The sequence below is a fragment of the Ostrea edulis genome, chromosome 9, assembly GCF_947568905.1.
Source record: "Ostrea edulis chromosome 9, xbOstEdul1.1, whole genome shotgun sequence".
Lineage (NCBI taxonomy): Eukaryota > Metazoa > Mollusca > Bivalvia > Ostreida > Ostreidae > Ostrea > Ostrea edulis.
In genome coordinates, this window is record NC_079172.1 from 47,694,157 (window position 1) to 47,709,012 (window position 14,856).

The window sequence follows — 14,856 nt, forward strand, 5'->3', positions numbered from 1 at the left end:
TGAGATTTGATGTGTAAAATTGCAATTGAAATGTGATGATGTTCTTGATTAAACTTATCAAATTTAATTAATGTGTTGTTCAATTCCTTTGAAATATAGTTGGTATCATGTAGAATTATCTTATCTTTAATTGTAATGGGAAGATGGAGAACATTACTCACTGCACCCAGCAAGGCATTCTGATTTTCCTGGACATGGTCAAGTCGAGCTGTCAAGGGGGGTCCTGTAGAAACAAGATAATACATATTGTCACTTTGGGAGATGTTAAGCATCCAAACATCAAACTCAATCATTAGACTTCAGATAACAGAAAGAGAAAGACAAAACTAGCATTACAGTCAAAAATTGGTAAAAATGAAGGGAAAAAGTAAGGCAAAAAGTGGATATTTCAGAGTAAAAGATGGCCGCCGCAGGGGGTCAGCCCATGGAGGATGGGAGAGAAGGGGAAAAGAGATTAAATACACCAGGAAACAGACTCTGGAGGAAGTCAGTAAAACGGGAGCATGCATATTACAAGACCATGCAGACAGTAGGCAGCCTTTAAGCACCATCATGCAACTGCGGCCAAGGGGCACCTGTGACGAGACCAAAACTCCCTGCATCCCCGACAACGAGAAGAACACATACAGACTTTTTCACATGGGAAAACTGTGTGAAATGTTCAACTTAGCTTACCACCAGCACAAACTAGAGAGCCCAAACTGCCCAACCAACCTTCAATTTGACTACCCAGCTGAACAACAAAAGGGAGTCTGCTGGGTAGAGAGCCTAAAGTGCAAGTACTGCACTTACCACAGCCAGAGTACCAAACTCTACGAGGAAGTCGACACCGGAAAACGTGGACCCAAGCCAGCAAAGCCAAACCTATCTGTGTGGGTAGCCCTCCTGGACAATCCCATCATGGGAACTGGACTGCAGGAAATTTTCCATGCCCTCAACTGTCCAGCACCCTCAGCCAATTGTTTACAACAAAATGCAAACAAGGTTGGGCCCATGATTGTGGAAATGGTTCAGGAGGACTTACGAAGAGAAAGGGCTCACCTCAAAGACCTCATCGAGAACTGTGGGTTCCCACGGGAGACACCAATACCTGTGGAAGGTGATGGGCGGTACAATAATCCTCTGTACTGGTCTCGAGACAGAAATCCTTTTCAGCCAGCAACCCAGGCAACATATACCATGTCTGAAAATTTAACGGAAGAGAAAAAAATTATTGGCTGCATCACCAAAAACAAGCTCTGCAAGAGAAGATCACAGGAAATCCCATGCCCGGAACACCCTGGAAAATGCACAGCCAACCTACAACTACAGGATCCCATAGGGAGGGAGGACAAGGCAACAGAGGAAATCTGCCGGGAATTTCTCAACGATCAAGAGCCCACACTAATCAGCCACTTCACCACAGACGGGGATAGTGCTGCTTTCCGGGGCGTCGAGAGGGCCATGGCCGAGTCTGGTCAAGCGGTAGAATCCTTGAGGGACACCCGTCATCTAGCCCAGTCCCAGAAAAAAGCAGTTGACAATGCCAAGTTCAGCGAGGAAATGTTTCCTGGACGTACAGCTGCCCAAAAACTGGCCGTCAAAAGAAAATTCTCGGTGGACTTCATGAAGAGATGCACCGCAGAGTACGACGTAGCAGTCAAGAAGTTCCGAGGTGACGCAGGAAAGCTGGTCAACACCCTGAGTTATGCCACGGATGCCATAATACACTGCTACTCGGGCAGATGTGGCAAGACCTGTGCCGAACACTCTCTCGTCTGTGGCGGCACACCCGAAAGACACTGGGCCAAAGACTACCTCCCAACCCATGCCAGAACACTGAACCCGACTGATGACGATGAGGATACCTTACGCCAGCTCATCAACTTCCGATTCAGCCGGACAACACTCATAGCCACCAGATATGGGACCAACACTCAGAAGTCTGAGGGACTACATCGCGGGTATTCAAAATCCAACCCAAAGAATGTTACCTGTTCTCGGAACTTTGAGCCTCAGATCTTCTCCTCTATACACCGGATGAATCATGGACCCGGAAAATCGACTGCCCTCAAGTGTGCTGCACTCGGTTCATCAATTCCTGAAGGCACTCGTCTTACGCGGCAACTGAAAAGAAAGCAAGAGTTGTACGAACACAGCAAACAGAGGAAAAGATCTAAGACTTATCGTACCAGGAGACAAGTCCTTGTGAGAGAAAAATTCAATCTATATTTCCAGAGAGGGACCGAGACTCAAACAGGATATCTGAAGGGCATGAGTGATCCCCCCTTACCACAGTGTAGCCCAAGGACAAGTAACGAACACTCCTACAGTAAGCAGAAGAAGAAAAAATAGTGTCGAGTGAAATTTGACTTACCTCGATTTAACTTTCAAAAAGACAATCTGGATATCCCGGGTGCTTCAGACAGACTTTAGGTACTAAATGTGTACATATTTGCCTTTCGTTATTTATGTGTGGTGCTTCTAAACTTAAATGAAGTGGATTAATGCAAAGACTGTTGTGACATATGTGTGATACATGTTTATTATGTGGAATGTGTAATGCATTTGTATGTAACATGTACATGAGCCTGTGTGCCAATAAAACTTTACGTGTACCCTCTGGAAATGTTATTTTAACTCTGCCATAGATATTCCCCCTACCCCGTCTGTTTGTAGCCAAGTTAACATCATAAAAATTACACCCCAACCCATTGACCCTATCCCTATCTACCTTCTCTAATAAAACTGCTAATTTCTCTTCTCGCCACGTGGCATCCATTGTTTTTTTTAAATATGTCTATGTAATTACCCAGACTCCCCATCTCGATTTAAAAAAGTACACCAAACACGTGTATATGTAAACATTTACCTCCCGGATTGCCTCGCTGCAGGTTGCACCACTCTATTAATTTTGCCTATATGTTCTTACCAAAATTACTCACCTTTGACCTGACCCTGCTGCCTTAAAGTAAACTTTTCAGAAGTTGTACTTTCACATCATGTAGTACAGTTCTTAATGAGCATTTTCATACCAAAAAATACATACCCATCCAGCAAGGCGTGAGAGTTTGTTTACATCGAAGTCAAGCACGTGCAAAATCAGCTGGTCAAAAGCCAAATCACCCACCTCTACAACAAAAATTCAAAAAAATATTTAAATCCTTCTTTCATGGTTTTTACTCACAAAATTTCAAACACAATACTTGAATTTACATCTCATAAAAAATTGGAGAGCCTACCTCATAAGGAAAGTCCCATAAAACATGCAAAGTTCCAGGAATTATTTTCTTTCGGCCATGATTCGACGTGAACCTCCACATAAATAGAGTGATGCAACCTATATATGACATGGTGTCAGAAGTGATCCTCGAAAAAGCCCATCCAAACAAAGGCATCCGCAACTGAGACTGGTATGTTAGGATTACTTTAGATGTTCTAATGAAAATTTAACGTCATTTTTGCAAGATGACATCAAATAAGGAACAAAATCCTCGGATGGCATGGGAGTCAGCAGACTTACCTAGTGCTTTTAAGGCTTTCAAAGCCCACTATGAATTTATGTTCGGTAGACCCCTTAAAGAGAAAAATGAGGAGCAGCGGTGCAACTACCTTATGTTATGGGTTGGAGAAAAAGGAAGAAATATATATTCGACCTGGAATTTGCAAGGTGATGACAAAAAAACATTGTCAGTGTATTTTGATAATTTTGAACAATACTGTAAGCCGAAGCATAACGTGATATATGCTCGGTACAAGTTTAAATGTCGCACCCAAGGTGATGATGAAACATTTGAACAGTTTTATACTGATCTGAAAGTGTTATTCAATGACTGTAGTTATGATCACGCCATTGAAGATGAAATGTTAAGGGATCACATAGTGTTTGGAGTGAAGTCAAAGAAAGTTCGTGAGAAACTAATAGAAGAAGGATCAGAATTGACCTTACAAAAGTGTACAGATATAGCACGTACATATGAGCTGTCACAGAAACAACTCAAAACGATGAACTTTACAGAGGAGGACCCTCATGTGAATATGGTGACGAAGAAGAGGCAACACACACCTCGCACATATAAGGAGAAACAGAAGAAATGTTTCCGCTGTGGATATGAGCATTCGCGTAAGGATAAATGTCCTGCCATAGGACAATCATGTAATTTGTGTCACAAGTCAGACCACTTTGCCAGTATGTGCAAATCTAAACGTCAACAATTAGACCGACACAAGAAAACTAAGGAACATCAGAAACAAAAGAAAATCAACTTAGTGCAAGATGAGTATACAGATGAAGATAGTACAAGTGAGGAAAGTGACTGTGGTGGTGGTGGTAGTGGTATATTTATGGGTGTTATACACGATGTGAACTCAGTGACCCCAGAATCTGACTGGACAGTGAAGTGCAAAGTGAATAACAAAATTGTTATCATGCATGTGGACACCGGAGCCAAATGTAATGTTGTCAGTCACAGTGTTTTACAAACTCTGAAATTCGAAAAATCGATACAGAAATCGAGTACCTTGTTGAAGAGTTTCAGTGGACATACCATGAAATCCAAAGGACGCATTGTGATACCATGCACATTTAACAAGGAAACTTTCAACATTCCATTTGAAGTGGTAGAAGTTAAAACACCAACCATACTTGGATCATATTCAAGCCAGGAGATTGGACCAGTACAGAAAATGTTTAGTGTGTCACAGTCAACTATTGACACTGATGAGAACCTCACAGAACAGTTCATACAGAAGAACTATTCAGATTTATTCCTCGGAATTGGCTGTTTACCTGGTAAACACAAAATACACCTAAAGGAAAACGTACAGCCAGTCGTACATCCACCAAGACGCATATCTGTTGCTCTTCGCCAAAAGGTCAAGGACAAACTCAAAACAATGGAACAGGAGGGAATCATTGTTCGACAGTCTGAACCAACGGAGTGGGTTAATAGCTTGGTGACTGTTATTAAACCTAATGGTTCAGTTAGACTTTGCCTTGATCCTAAAGATCTCAATTCAGCTATAAAGCGACCTCATTATCCTATGCTCACTATTGATGAAATAGTTTCTCGCATGCCGAGTGCCAAATATTTCTCCAAGTTGGATGCAATTTCTGGATTCTGGCAAATCCAATTGGATGAAGAAAGTTCTAAGCTATGTACATTTAACTCGCCTCTGGGAAGGTTTAGATTCTTGAGAATGCCATTTGGTCTGAACTGTGCATCAGAGATTTACCAAAGTGTGATGTCACGAATGGTGGAGGATATCGAAGGTGCTGAAGTTATTGTGGATGATATCCTTATATGGGGTAGAACTCTCAAGGAACATGATCAAAGACTGAAGAAAGTTTTGAATAGAACCAGAGAATATAATTTGAAACTTAGCGCAGACAAATGTGAATTCCGCAAACAGGAAATAACTTATGTTGGCCATGTTTTAAGTAGTGAAGGACTGAAGGCAGATCCAGAGAAAATTCGAGCAGTGACTGAAATGATTCCACCAAGTAACAGGAAGGAGTTGAGAAAATTCATGGGATTCATTCAATATCTCGCCAAATTCCTACCCAACCTATCTAAGGAATCTGCACCATTGCGACAGTTACTCTCAAAGGAAGTGTCATGGCATTGGGATGGAGACAAACAACAAAGTTTCCAAAAGCTCAAGGAGATGGTTACAAACACTCCAGTGCTCACATACTTTGATGCGGAGAAACCAGTTCTACTTACTGTGGACAGCAGTTCAACTGGGCTAGGAGCTTCAGTTATTCAAAGTGGCAAACCTGTTGCTTATGGACAGGGTTTGACATTTACTTTTTTGAGCACTAGACCAGTCGGGCTACTTCAAATCATTTTTACTAGACCTGACTTTATATCCACTAGCCCTGACCAACTTTCCAGAAAAAACCCCTGATAGTTTCTCCATGTTTAAATACTTCAACGTTAAGTTTGAACCAAAACGTATTTAATTGTCTCAAAAATATCTTAAGTCTCATCATTCAATTTGATTTTCAAACACGTTTTGTGTTTCTTTAAATTTTACCCAGCACGGATATTCTTTAATCTATTTAGTATAAAATGACATCATCCGGCTTTTTATTTCATTTACATTTCATAAGCCCGGCTTTGTTTCTTCTTAACCTTTTCTTTTTTCTCTTGGGACGTCTTTCCTTGAGGACGAGAAGTCGTATTAAAATATAGAGACATTCCCGCACATATGTCAACACCGATAAATAGTCGTTTACGACGTAATTTATTAACTTGATAAACACTTTATTATAGTCAATTCAAATAAACTGTTTAAAATTAACATCGAGTAGATCACTACCGACCGCGACTTATTTATTAGAACTAAAAATAGAGATTATTCCATCACACGGTTCAAGATTGCTTGCAAATTCTTTACAGTTATTTTCTTTTTAGTTAAGAATAAAATATCTTACTGTTTAAAGTAAAGTTTCTTGTTTATTTTTAACACGACCAGTCGGACTAGTAAATCGACATTTTACCCGACCGGGCCTATCATTTAGTAGACTCGGTCAGTCGGACGTGCCTTAGTGTCAAACCCTGATGGATCACGAGCTCTGACCACAACACAACAGAAATACTCACAGTTAGAAAAAGAGACATTGGCTATTGTGTACGGTTGTCAGAAATTCCATCAATATGTTTATGGAAGAAGAATTCAAGTAGAAATTGACCACAAACCTCTACAATCCATTTTCCGTAAACCATTACATGAAATTCCAGCTCGTCTGCAGAAGATGGTCCTTACATTACAATGTTACGACTTGGACGTTAGATACAAACCTGGAAGTACACTCGTAGTTGCTGATCACCTCTCCAGAAATTACTTGAATGAGACAACTGAGAAGTTAGTTGATGAATTCTCTGTCAATGCTTTGTCGTACTTACCAATAACACCAGAAAAATATGCTGAATTGCAGAAAGCAGCATCAACAGATCTCGAAATGATGTTGCTCAGGAAAGCTATTATAGAAGGATGGCCAGAGAGACGTGATCAACTTCCTACAGAAATACGTACCTACTGGAATTACAGAGATGAACTTGCTTGTATAGATGGTTTGATATACAAAGGTTTACGACTAGTGATACCGCAAGCCTGTCGCAAAGAGATGTTAGAAAGAACTCATGAATCTCAACTAGGCATTGTGAAATGCAAAGCTATGGCACGTGAAGTTATGTTTTGGCCTTCCATGGGAAGCCACATTGAAGACATCATTTCCAAATGCAGCATTTGTGCTTGTCAGCAAAGAGAAAATCCAAGAGAAAACCTTATTCCTCATAAAATCCCAGACCGACCTTGGTCAAAAATAGCCATGGACTTGTTTGAATTCTGTGGAAACCAGTATCTCATATCAGTGAACTGTTATTCGAAATGGCCAGAAATAGCAAAACTAGATCAGTCTACATCCAACTGTGTGATTCAACACCTTAGGAGCTAATTTTCAAGATATGGTATTCCAGATGAAGCCATGTCGGATAATGGACCTCAGTTCGCTAGTGCTGAATTCCGGAAATTCACAAAGGAATACAAATTCCGTCATGTCACATCAAGCCCTCACTATCCACAATCCAATGGACAAGTGGAACGTATGGTCCAAACAATAAAACACTTGCTTAAAAAAGCAAAGGATCCTTACCTTGCTATTTTGGATTATCGGAATACTCTCCTGGAAGAACTTGGATTATCACCAGCTCAGCTATTCTTAGCTAGGAGACTCAAAACGAAATTACCTGTTTCATCAACTCTGTTGAAACCACAGAATGCAGAATTCGTCAGAGAGAGCCTCATGACTCGTCAGGCTAAGCAGAAAAGGAAATTTGATCGGCATGTCCCAGCATCTGACTTGAAACCATTAGTTCAAGGAGAAAATGTGATGATCAAGCACAACGAAAAATGGATGCATGGATCTGTTGTGGAAAAGCATGAAACCCCTCGTTCGTATATTGTTGAAACGAGCAATGGTAAAAAGTACCGCAGGAACAGACGTGACTTAAAATCTACAAAATCAGTTCATGAAGATGTGACCATAGAGGAAGACTTTGACCTCAAACCGTACCGCGGTGAATGTACCGTTCAGCCCAAGAATCCTGATAAAGGAAAAGGAACACAAACACTCAAACCAGGCAGTCCACATAGAGGGAAAGCAAAGGAGGAAGACCTGCAGCCGAGAAAAAGTATTCCAACTGGACCAAGCACCGTGGAATCAGCATCCAGATGTGAAGTAATGCCAAATTCGGTGAAAACAAAATCTGGGCGTGAAGTGAAAAAGCCATTAAGGTTTCGTGACGAATAGGATTATGTGCATTTGTGAAATTGTGAATGTGAATTTATTTTAGTGGCTCAGATAGAGCATCAAATATTCCAATTCATTCTGGAGGATTCCTTGGTGATCAATACTATTAACTGTTTAAATATTTACACCTTGAATTATTTCAAATGACTAGTCAAACAGTTGTTGTTTTCATTATCAGTTGGTAATTGAAAATTTATGTTCTTGAAAGAAAGGGAGATGTGACATATTTAAAGTACAAGTTATCTATCATTATCATAGTGAAGTTACCTATTATGTAATCTATGTCAGTCAAGCGTTTAATACAATACATGATGATGATTATGATAAGCATCCTGATGAGTATGATTTAATAAACATGTTTCCCAGACACATGTGTTATATATGACACTACTAGCAGCAGCATGGATATAGAACTCCAGACACCACCTGTTGTCAGTGAGATAGTGTACAACTGTATCTGAGTTGGATAGTGTACAACTGTATCCGAGTTGGATAGTGCAGGTTCTTTCGCCATTTCTCTACATTAGACTCATTATCATTGTAATATTGCTTAAATACTTGCTCAATTTATTAGATAAGTGTAAATTATTTAACAACAACCTCAATATTATCTACATGATGGGTGATTAATATTGAAGACATGAACATGGTGAGGACCATTTATCATTTAATGCAATTTAACACTGTAGTGCTAGTACTGTATTATAAAGGTTAACACTACAATGATATGAATGTGTTTTTAGGGATACAATATCCGCCTGATCACAATTATATTGGGTTTCTCGAAACCACGAAACATCAGGGAAATGGCTGAAATGGTGGTACAGACAGATATGAGAGCTCCTGGACTTGAAGCCAAAATCCTAGAACCCTGATGTTGTTTGTCTAGAGAGTTATGTGTACATCCAATGACAGGAGCGTGAAATAGCATACTGTAGTGCCATTGAATGTCTGCATGTTCCATTATCGCTACAATATATTCAAGATCGCTACAAACGATTAGAGAATATTCATGAGAACGTGGGGGCTTCTTATTTTATATAAGTGAATTACATGTATAATTTAATGATAGAATGTTGTCATTTATGTTCTATTGAAACATAATGTACTGGAAAATTTAATGTTATCAAGTTTCTAATGCAAACTAGTACTTCTGTAATTTCAAATAAAGTTTATTATTATATAGCTAATAAATAGTCTATTATAAAATCTGCGTAAAATCTAGAGAATGTTAGCGTTCAATATCCTGAGGATTTATTGAATGCTAACTTTGCATTGCGTAAATTGTGTGCACCCGAAACATTCCGAGTATGAGCGTTTAATATTGACGTTACCGTAACGACGTAAACAAGCCAAAATGGCAGACGATGGTCCTCCGAATCTGACAGAGCCGGTATTTGATATTTACTTAAGCAAAATGTTTTACTGTACATAAATGATGATGTCCCCATTCACAAAATCAGTTTGCTTCATGCATCAATGACGGGTTTAATATTGAACAGTTAATGCATGCTGATATTGCACACTCACTTTAGCTGCCAATATATTTTGGAATATTTTGAGTGAAATTTAACAACTAAATACTTTAGCTATATAATAAAAGTGTTATTGAACTTATATTGGTAAATATTGGCACTCGTTGGCTGTCAAAATGCACTCGCAAGCTCGTGCATTTTAACAGCCAACTCGTGCCAATATTCATCAATATAAATTCAATAACCCTATATTATCTGTCTTCTAACTTGTTTTGAAGCTCTCTTAGAATAGTTGTGATTAAGCTGTTTACCCTCTTGGAATACTTTAATATCAGTTGCGTGGATATCATTACCAATCTATGATCAATTTGTAACATAAAAATGACAGTGATGATGTTCATGAATAATAAAACATAGCCACCAATCAGAGTACAAAAATACTAGCTTTGAAATATCAAGACAAATTTTGCACAGTGATCAACAACTACAAAAACAAAAGGAACTGAACAGATACAAACAAAAAACTTGAAAAATGAAATATATGTTGATGATTGGATGACATGATGTCACAATGGAGATGGTATGGTGAGATACTTTTACAATATATATTTTGCTAGGCATTAATATAATGTATTCCTAATATAATGAAATATGAAAAAATGTGTACCATATTTCAAAAACACAAAATCTTGCGCAACACAAGTACAACCTTTAGTTTAAACAATATTTATTCGTAAATAATTCGATAATAATGTTTACAAACAATGTCTTATACATGTAATAGATTGAGAAACAAGCCAAAAGGCTTATATTAATCTCGCTCTAAGTACAACCTTTGTCCTGGCTGGTGCACCAACACCCATACATTGTAAGGATCTGACGTCTCTCTGGATATACAGGAATGCAGTCTGATTTAATGGTAACTATTATGAGTATTTGTACACTTTCAATATACCATGGTTGTAAAGTGAATGATCTGAACCCATTTTAGTTCTTGTAAGACTGTACACAGGTTTTTGTGGGTAAGTCATAAAATTTGAACGTCTAGCTGAGAATTCAGACACTTGTTCCAGTTGATGGAATGACCATATTTACTTCGATAGTTCGACAATTATGTTAATAAATTTGCAGTCATCGTGATCAGGGGCTGTTCCAGGTTTTCCGGGGGGGGGGGGGGGGGCAAATGATAGCCAAAATATCCAGCCGTTTTGGGTGACAAATCTGGAGTTTTACTCACATCATTTCTAAATTAGTGGCGGGAGTGCGGAGGGGGGGGGGGGGTCACCTCTAAATCCGCCACTGTGCAGTACCTCCCAAGATCTGGTACTTACTGGACATTTAGTCCAGTAATGGTGGATATATTAATGGACGGAATCACATTTTAACCACAGACCGAATTCTACAGAAAAATAAAATAAAAATTGTTTAATAATTTTATTCATGACTATCGTTCAAACTTCAAGTGGTGATCAGAAGTAGAAAATATATAAATGGATATTTAGAAGGAGTAGGTAGTCCTCCACCCAAATTGTAAATTTTCATGATCCTAGAGGTAAGGGTTTTGTTTCAGGGTGGAACCAAAATTATTATGAGTTGAAGGACTTCTGTAAGTTTGCTGATACCGTATAAAATCTAAATTCATAGCAGAAAAGGATGTACAAAGTAATGGTGGATTTCGGAACCCCAGAGTTTTGACTCTACGACGGGTCCGAATTAGTCATATCGTTTAATGTTAATACATAATATATTGTGTCAAGCCTTTCATCAGAGTGTGTACTTTTGAGGGCATGGGAGTTTTAAGAACACATCTTGTTTTATACTGTTGCTCTATATTAGAATTTAGCTTAAATATTCAGAACAGGGATTTTTTTTCTAAATTCCATAGCCCTTGAGAATAATGATACTTTTAATCAGTAACCAGGTGATCGATAAGGCCTGTTGGTCTCATCTTATTGTTTTGAGGTTTGTTCGATATGTGATGTGTATTGAACGATATTTCAAAAGCATTCAACTCAAATAGTGAAATGAACATTACATCCCTTCAAAGTATTCTCCCACCATCAGAAACCCACGGTCGGTCGCTCTATTCGTTTACCTACCGTGGGTCAGGGGGTCATCTAGTCATTTGCAGCATATGATCTTAATTTTACTTGGTTTTAATGACCCCCTGTACTGTATATACTTTTCGTCATTTACTAAATAAATGACATTTTCTATTCTCAAACTTGTTCTGTTTTGCCTGCTTTGAGCAAAAAACGAGTGCAGTCCACTTGGCTAGTGGTTTTGAACTAAGGATCATAAAATGCGTGATCTTACGTGGCCTATCGAGGACCAATGGGAATCGCCGTAAATATTCCCGGTACTGAAAGTGTCAGCTGTAATGGCGGCGCCCATGAAAGTGTGTGTGTTTTATTGTGCCACTATCAAAGATATAAAGATGAAAGCTCCAGATTTGGCACCCAAAATGGCTGATTATTTTAACCAATACTTCTCTTTCACATGTGCCCCCCCCCCTTTCGCAAATCCTGGATTCGCCTCTGATATGCTGCTTCATGGCACGTGTTTAAAAAAACATTGCTTCCGAAAGATGGAACTACGAACTCGTGCTGAACATGCAGACCTGTACATAGACTCGTACGCAGTACGATTGCAAACGCTTAGTAACACAGACTTTTCCCTCCCCTGTCTTTATAGACACAAATACTCCCTCCGCTTCAATAATGCAGATAAAGCAACTCGCTGAAAGTTTTGTAACTTGTTCAACTTAAACTCAGTCAAAATCTTGGCTTCGAAAGCATGTTTTTCTATGCTACCGAGGACTGGAAATAAGGGGCTTTTTTTGGTTGAATATCGCAATAAGCGACCAATCGCATGTAGAAGCCTAGACACACCTTCCAGCGAAAATACTCGCCTTGTGAACGAATAGAGCGACCGACCGTGGGTTTCCGACGATGGTATTCTCCGTGGTTTGAACTAGATAATTTCAATCTCTGAATCCATTTCTGAAATGCGTCACGGTACGCTGATTTAGGTAGACCTCTGAGGCACTGACTGATGGATGAGCCAAGGGTTTGTTGGGACTTTTAACGACGACCAGATAAGAACTCAATTCAATTCAATTGGAAAAAGAAAAAGATCGCATGGGGCTAGATCTGGAGAGTATGATAGGTGTGGGAAGACGGTAACCTTCTCCGACTTCAAAAATTGCTTCACAAGCTCAGATGTATGCGATGGAGTATTATCATGAAGTAGACGAACATGCCTAAATCCTGACACAGGGCGCCGTTTATGATAATATTTCTTGAGCTTTTTTAGTATAACATCTTGGTAATACCGACCTGTAACACTTTTGCCCTTCGGCACCGGAATTTGTACGGCTATACCATCACATGAGAAGAATATGCAATAACGAACCTTCTTTGTACTAATGGTTCTTTTGGCAACTACAGGCCTTCGACCGTGTTTAGTTAGCCATATTTTGTTTCCAAATTTTCTTACTGGTTCGAAATAGTGAACCCATGTTTCGTCACTAGTGACAATGTTTGCAAATTGTCTTTGATTGAATTTGGGAAACATATTGAGCAATTGCTTAGCGGTTTGTACTCGTACCCGTTTTTGGTCATCTGTCAATATATGCGATATCCATCTGGCAGAAATCTTTCGTACATTTTACCGGAATTAGGTTGTACAGTACCTGGCAATGTGCAGTAATTCAGGCTATTGTTTACAATTTAGAAGTTTTTCTGTTTCATTCATGTAGTGTATTATGTTTTCGATTATTGCGTTTGACGAGAAAAACCCATGTGTACGTGTATTCATAATTTTACCTTTAAATTGTCAAACTGGACAAACACTACCATTATAGACACATTCGCAATGATGAGTTTCAAATATTGAAATAATTAACGACCGTTCATTTTGTCTCTCGTCAAGTATTCGGCATGACGGATTACTATTGCATTCGTAAATCAATATCTAATCTTCAATACGCAAAGAGGTCATTTATGTTACATAAAGACAAGTGAATTTTTAATAATTCAATGTGAAGCACCTTTGAGCGTACATAGTGTATGAAAAGGGTGCTATATAAATATGGTATTATTATTTATTATTATAATCAAGTTTTATTTACCTCACATGTGTATATGATATCAGTAAATATACCACAACTAATGCACGCAATTATTCTTTTTTTTTTTCTTAACATTATTTGAATTAAAGATGTCGTTCATTCAATTCATGTGAGCCACAATTCAAACATGCATTAAAACCTCTCTCCTCTAAGCAATATTTCTGCGATTACCCGCGTTTGCGCGGGGTTTCATCTAGTGTAGGAATGCTGCTGAAACCAGGATTTGAATGCTGTCAATGTTAGTTCTATGACAATCCTAGTAATGCTTATTACATGTACAACTCACAGTCTCTCCACTCTCGATTTATATCAACATGTATTTTGTTATTTACGCTTTTTCGTACAAAGGGCTTCCATAAACATCCACAACCTCCGGCTGCGTGACTTATACCCCTAATGGGACTGAGGATTTAACAATGTATTTCATCCGCGTGTCAACTGTAGATTTATAGACACTAATGGCGGAAAATGATATCATCTACACCGGAAATGCTTCACAATATGGGTGGTAAACATTGCTCGATGAAATTTCAGTGACGTACATAAAGCTTTGTTTTTAAAAAGACGAGATCAGAATAGGTCTAGTAAGTTATATAAGACACAATATGATGGATGATGATGAATGTGATATTTTGAACATGGGAATGCAATATTGATGACATGTGGTATTATTGTATAATAATCAATGAAATTAATAATGTATCGTTATCGATTATAGTTAATTATACATGGATACAATATTGGTGAATTTTCAGTAATTCAGAAGTAAGGAATTATCACCTGTATCCCAAAAGAGGGTAAAAGTAAATATTTCCTGAAAACTGGAGACCAATAACGTTACTTAATGTTGCTTATAAAATTGGATCTGGATGTATTGCTAAAAGATAAAAAAAAAATATATTAGATATCATTATCAGTCCTGATCAAACGGGCTTCATATCAGGCAGATACCT

The 14,856-nt window shown here is 38.6% G+C and overlaps 2 protein-coding genes across 2 annotated transcripts; both read left to right on the forward strand.

Annotated features, from left to right (window-relative positions):
• The first annotated feature begins 3,447 nt into the window (after positions 1-3,447).
• Positions 3,448-7,441, forward strand: LOC125663030 (uncharacterized protein K02A2.6-like). Its single transcript, XM_056150765.1, has 2 exons — positions 3,448-5,776; positions 6,726-7,441. Exons 1-2 carry the CDS (start codon positions 3,448-3,450, stop codon positions 7,439-7,441), a joined length of 3,045 nt encoding a protein of 1,014 aa, XP_056006740.1.
• A 30-nt stretch (positions 7,442-7,471) lies between these two features.
• LOC130050550 (uncharacterized protein K02A2.6-like) lies at positions 7,472-8,296 on the forward strand. The gene has a single exon (XM_056150766.1). The coding sequence runs from the start codon at positions 7,472-7,474 to the stop codon at positions 8,294-8,296; it is 825 nt and encodes a 274-aa protein (XP_056006741.1).
• The last annotated feature ends 6,560 nt before the right edge of the window (positions 8,297-14,856 follow it).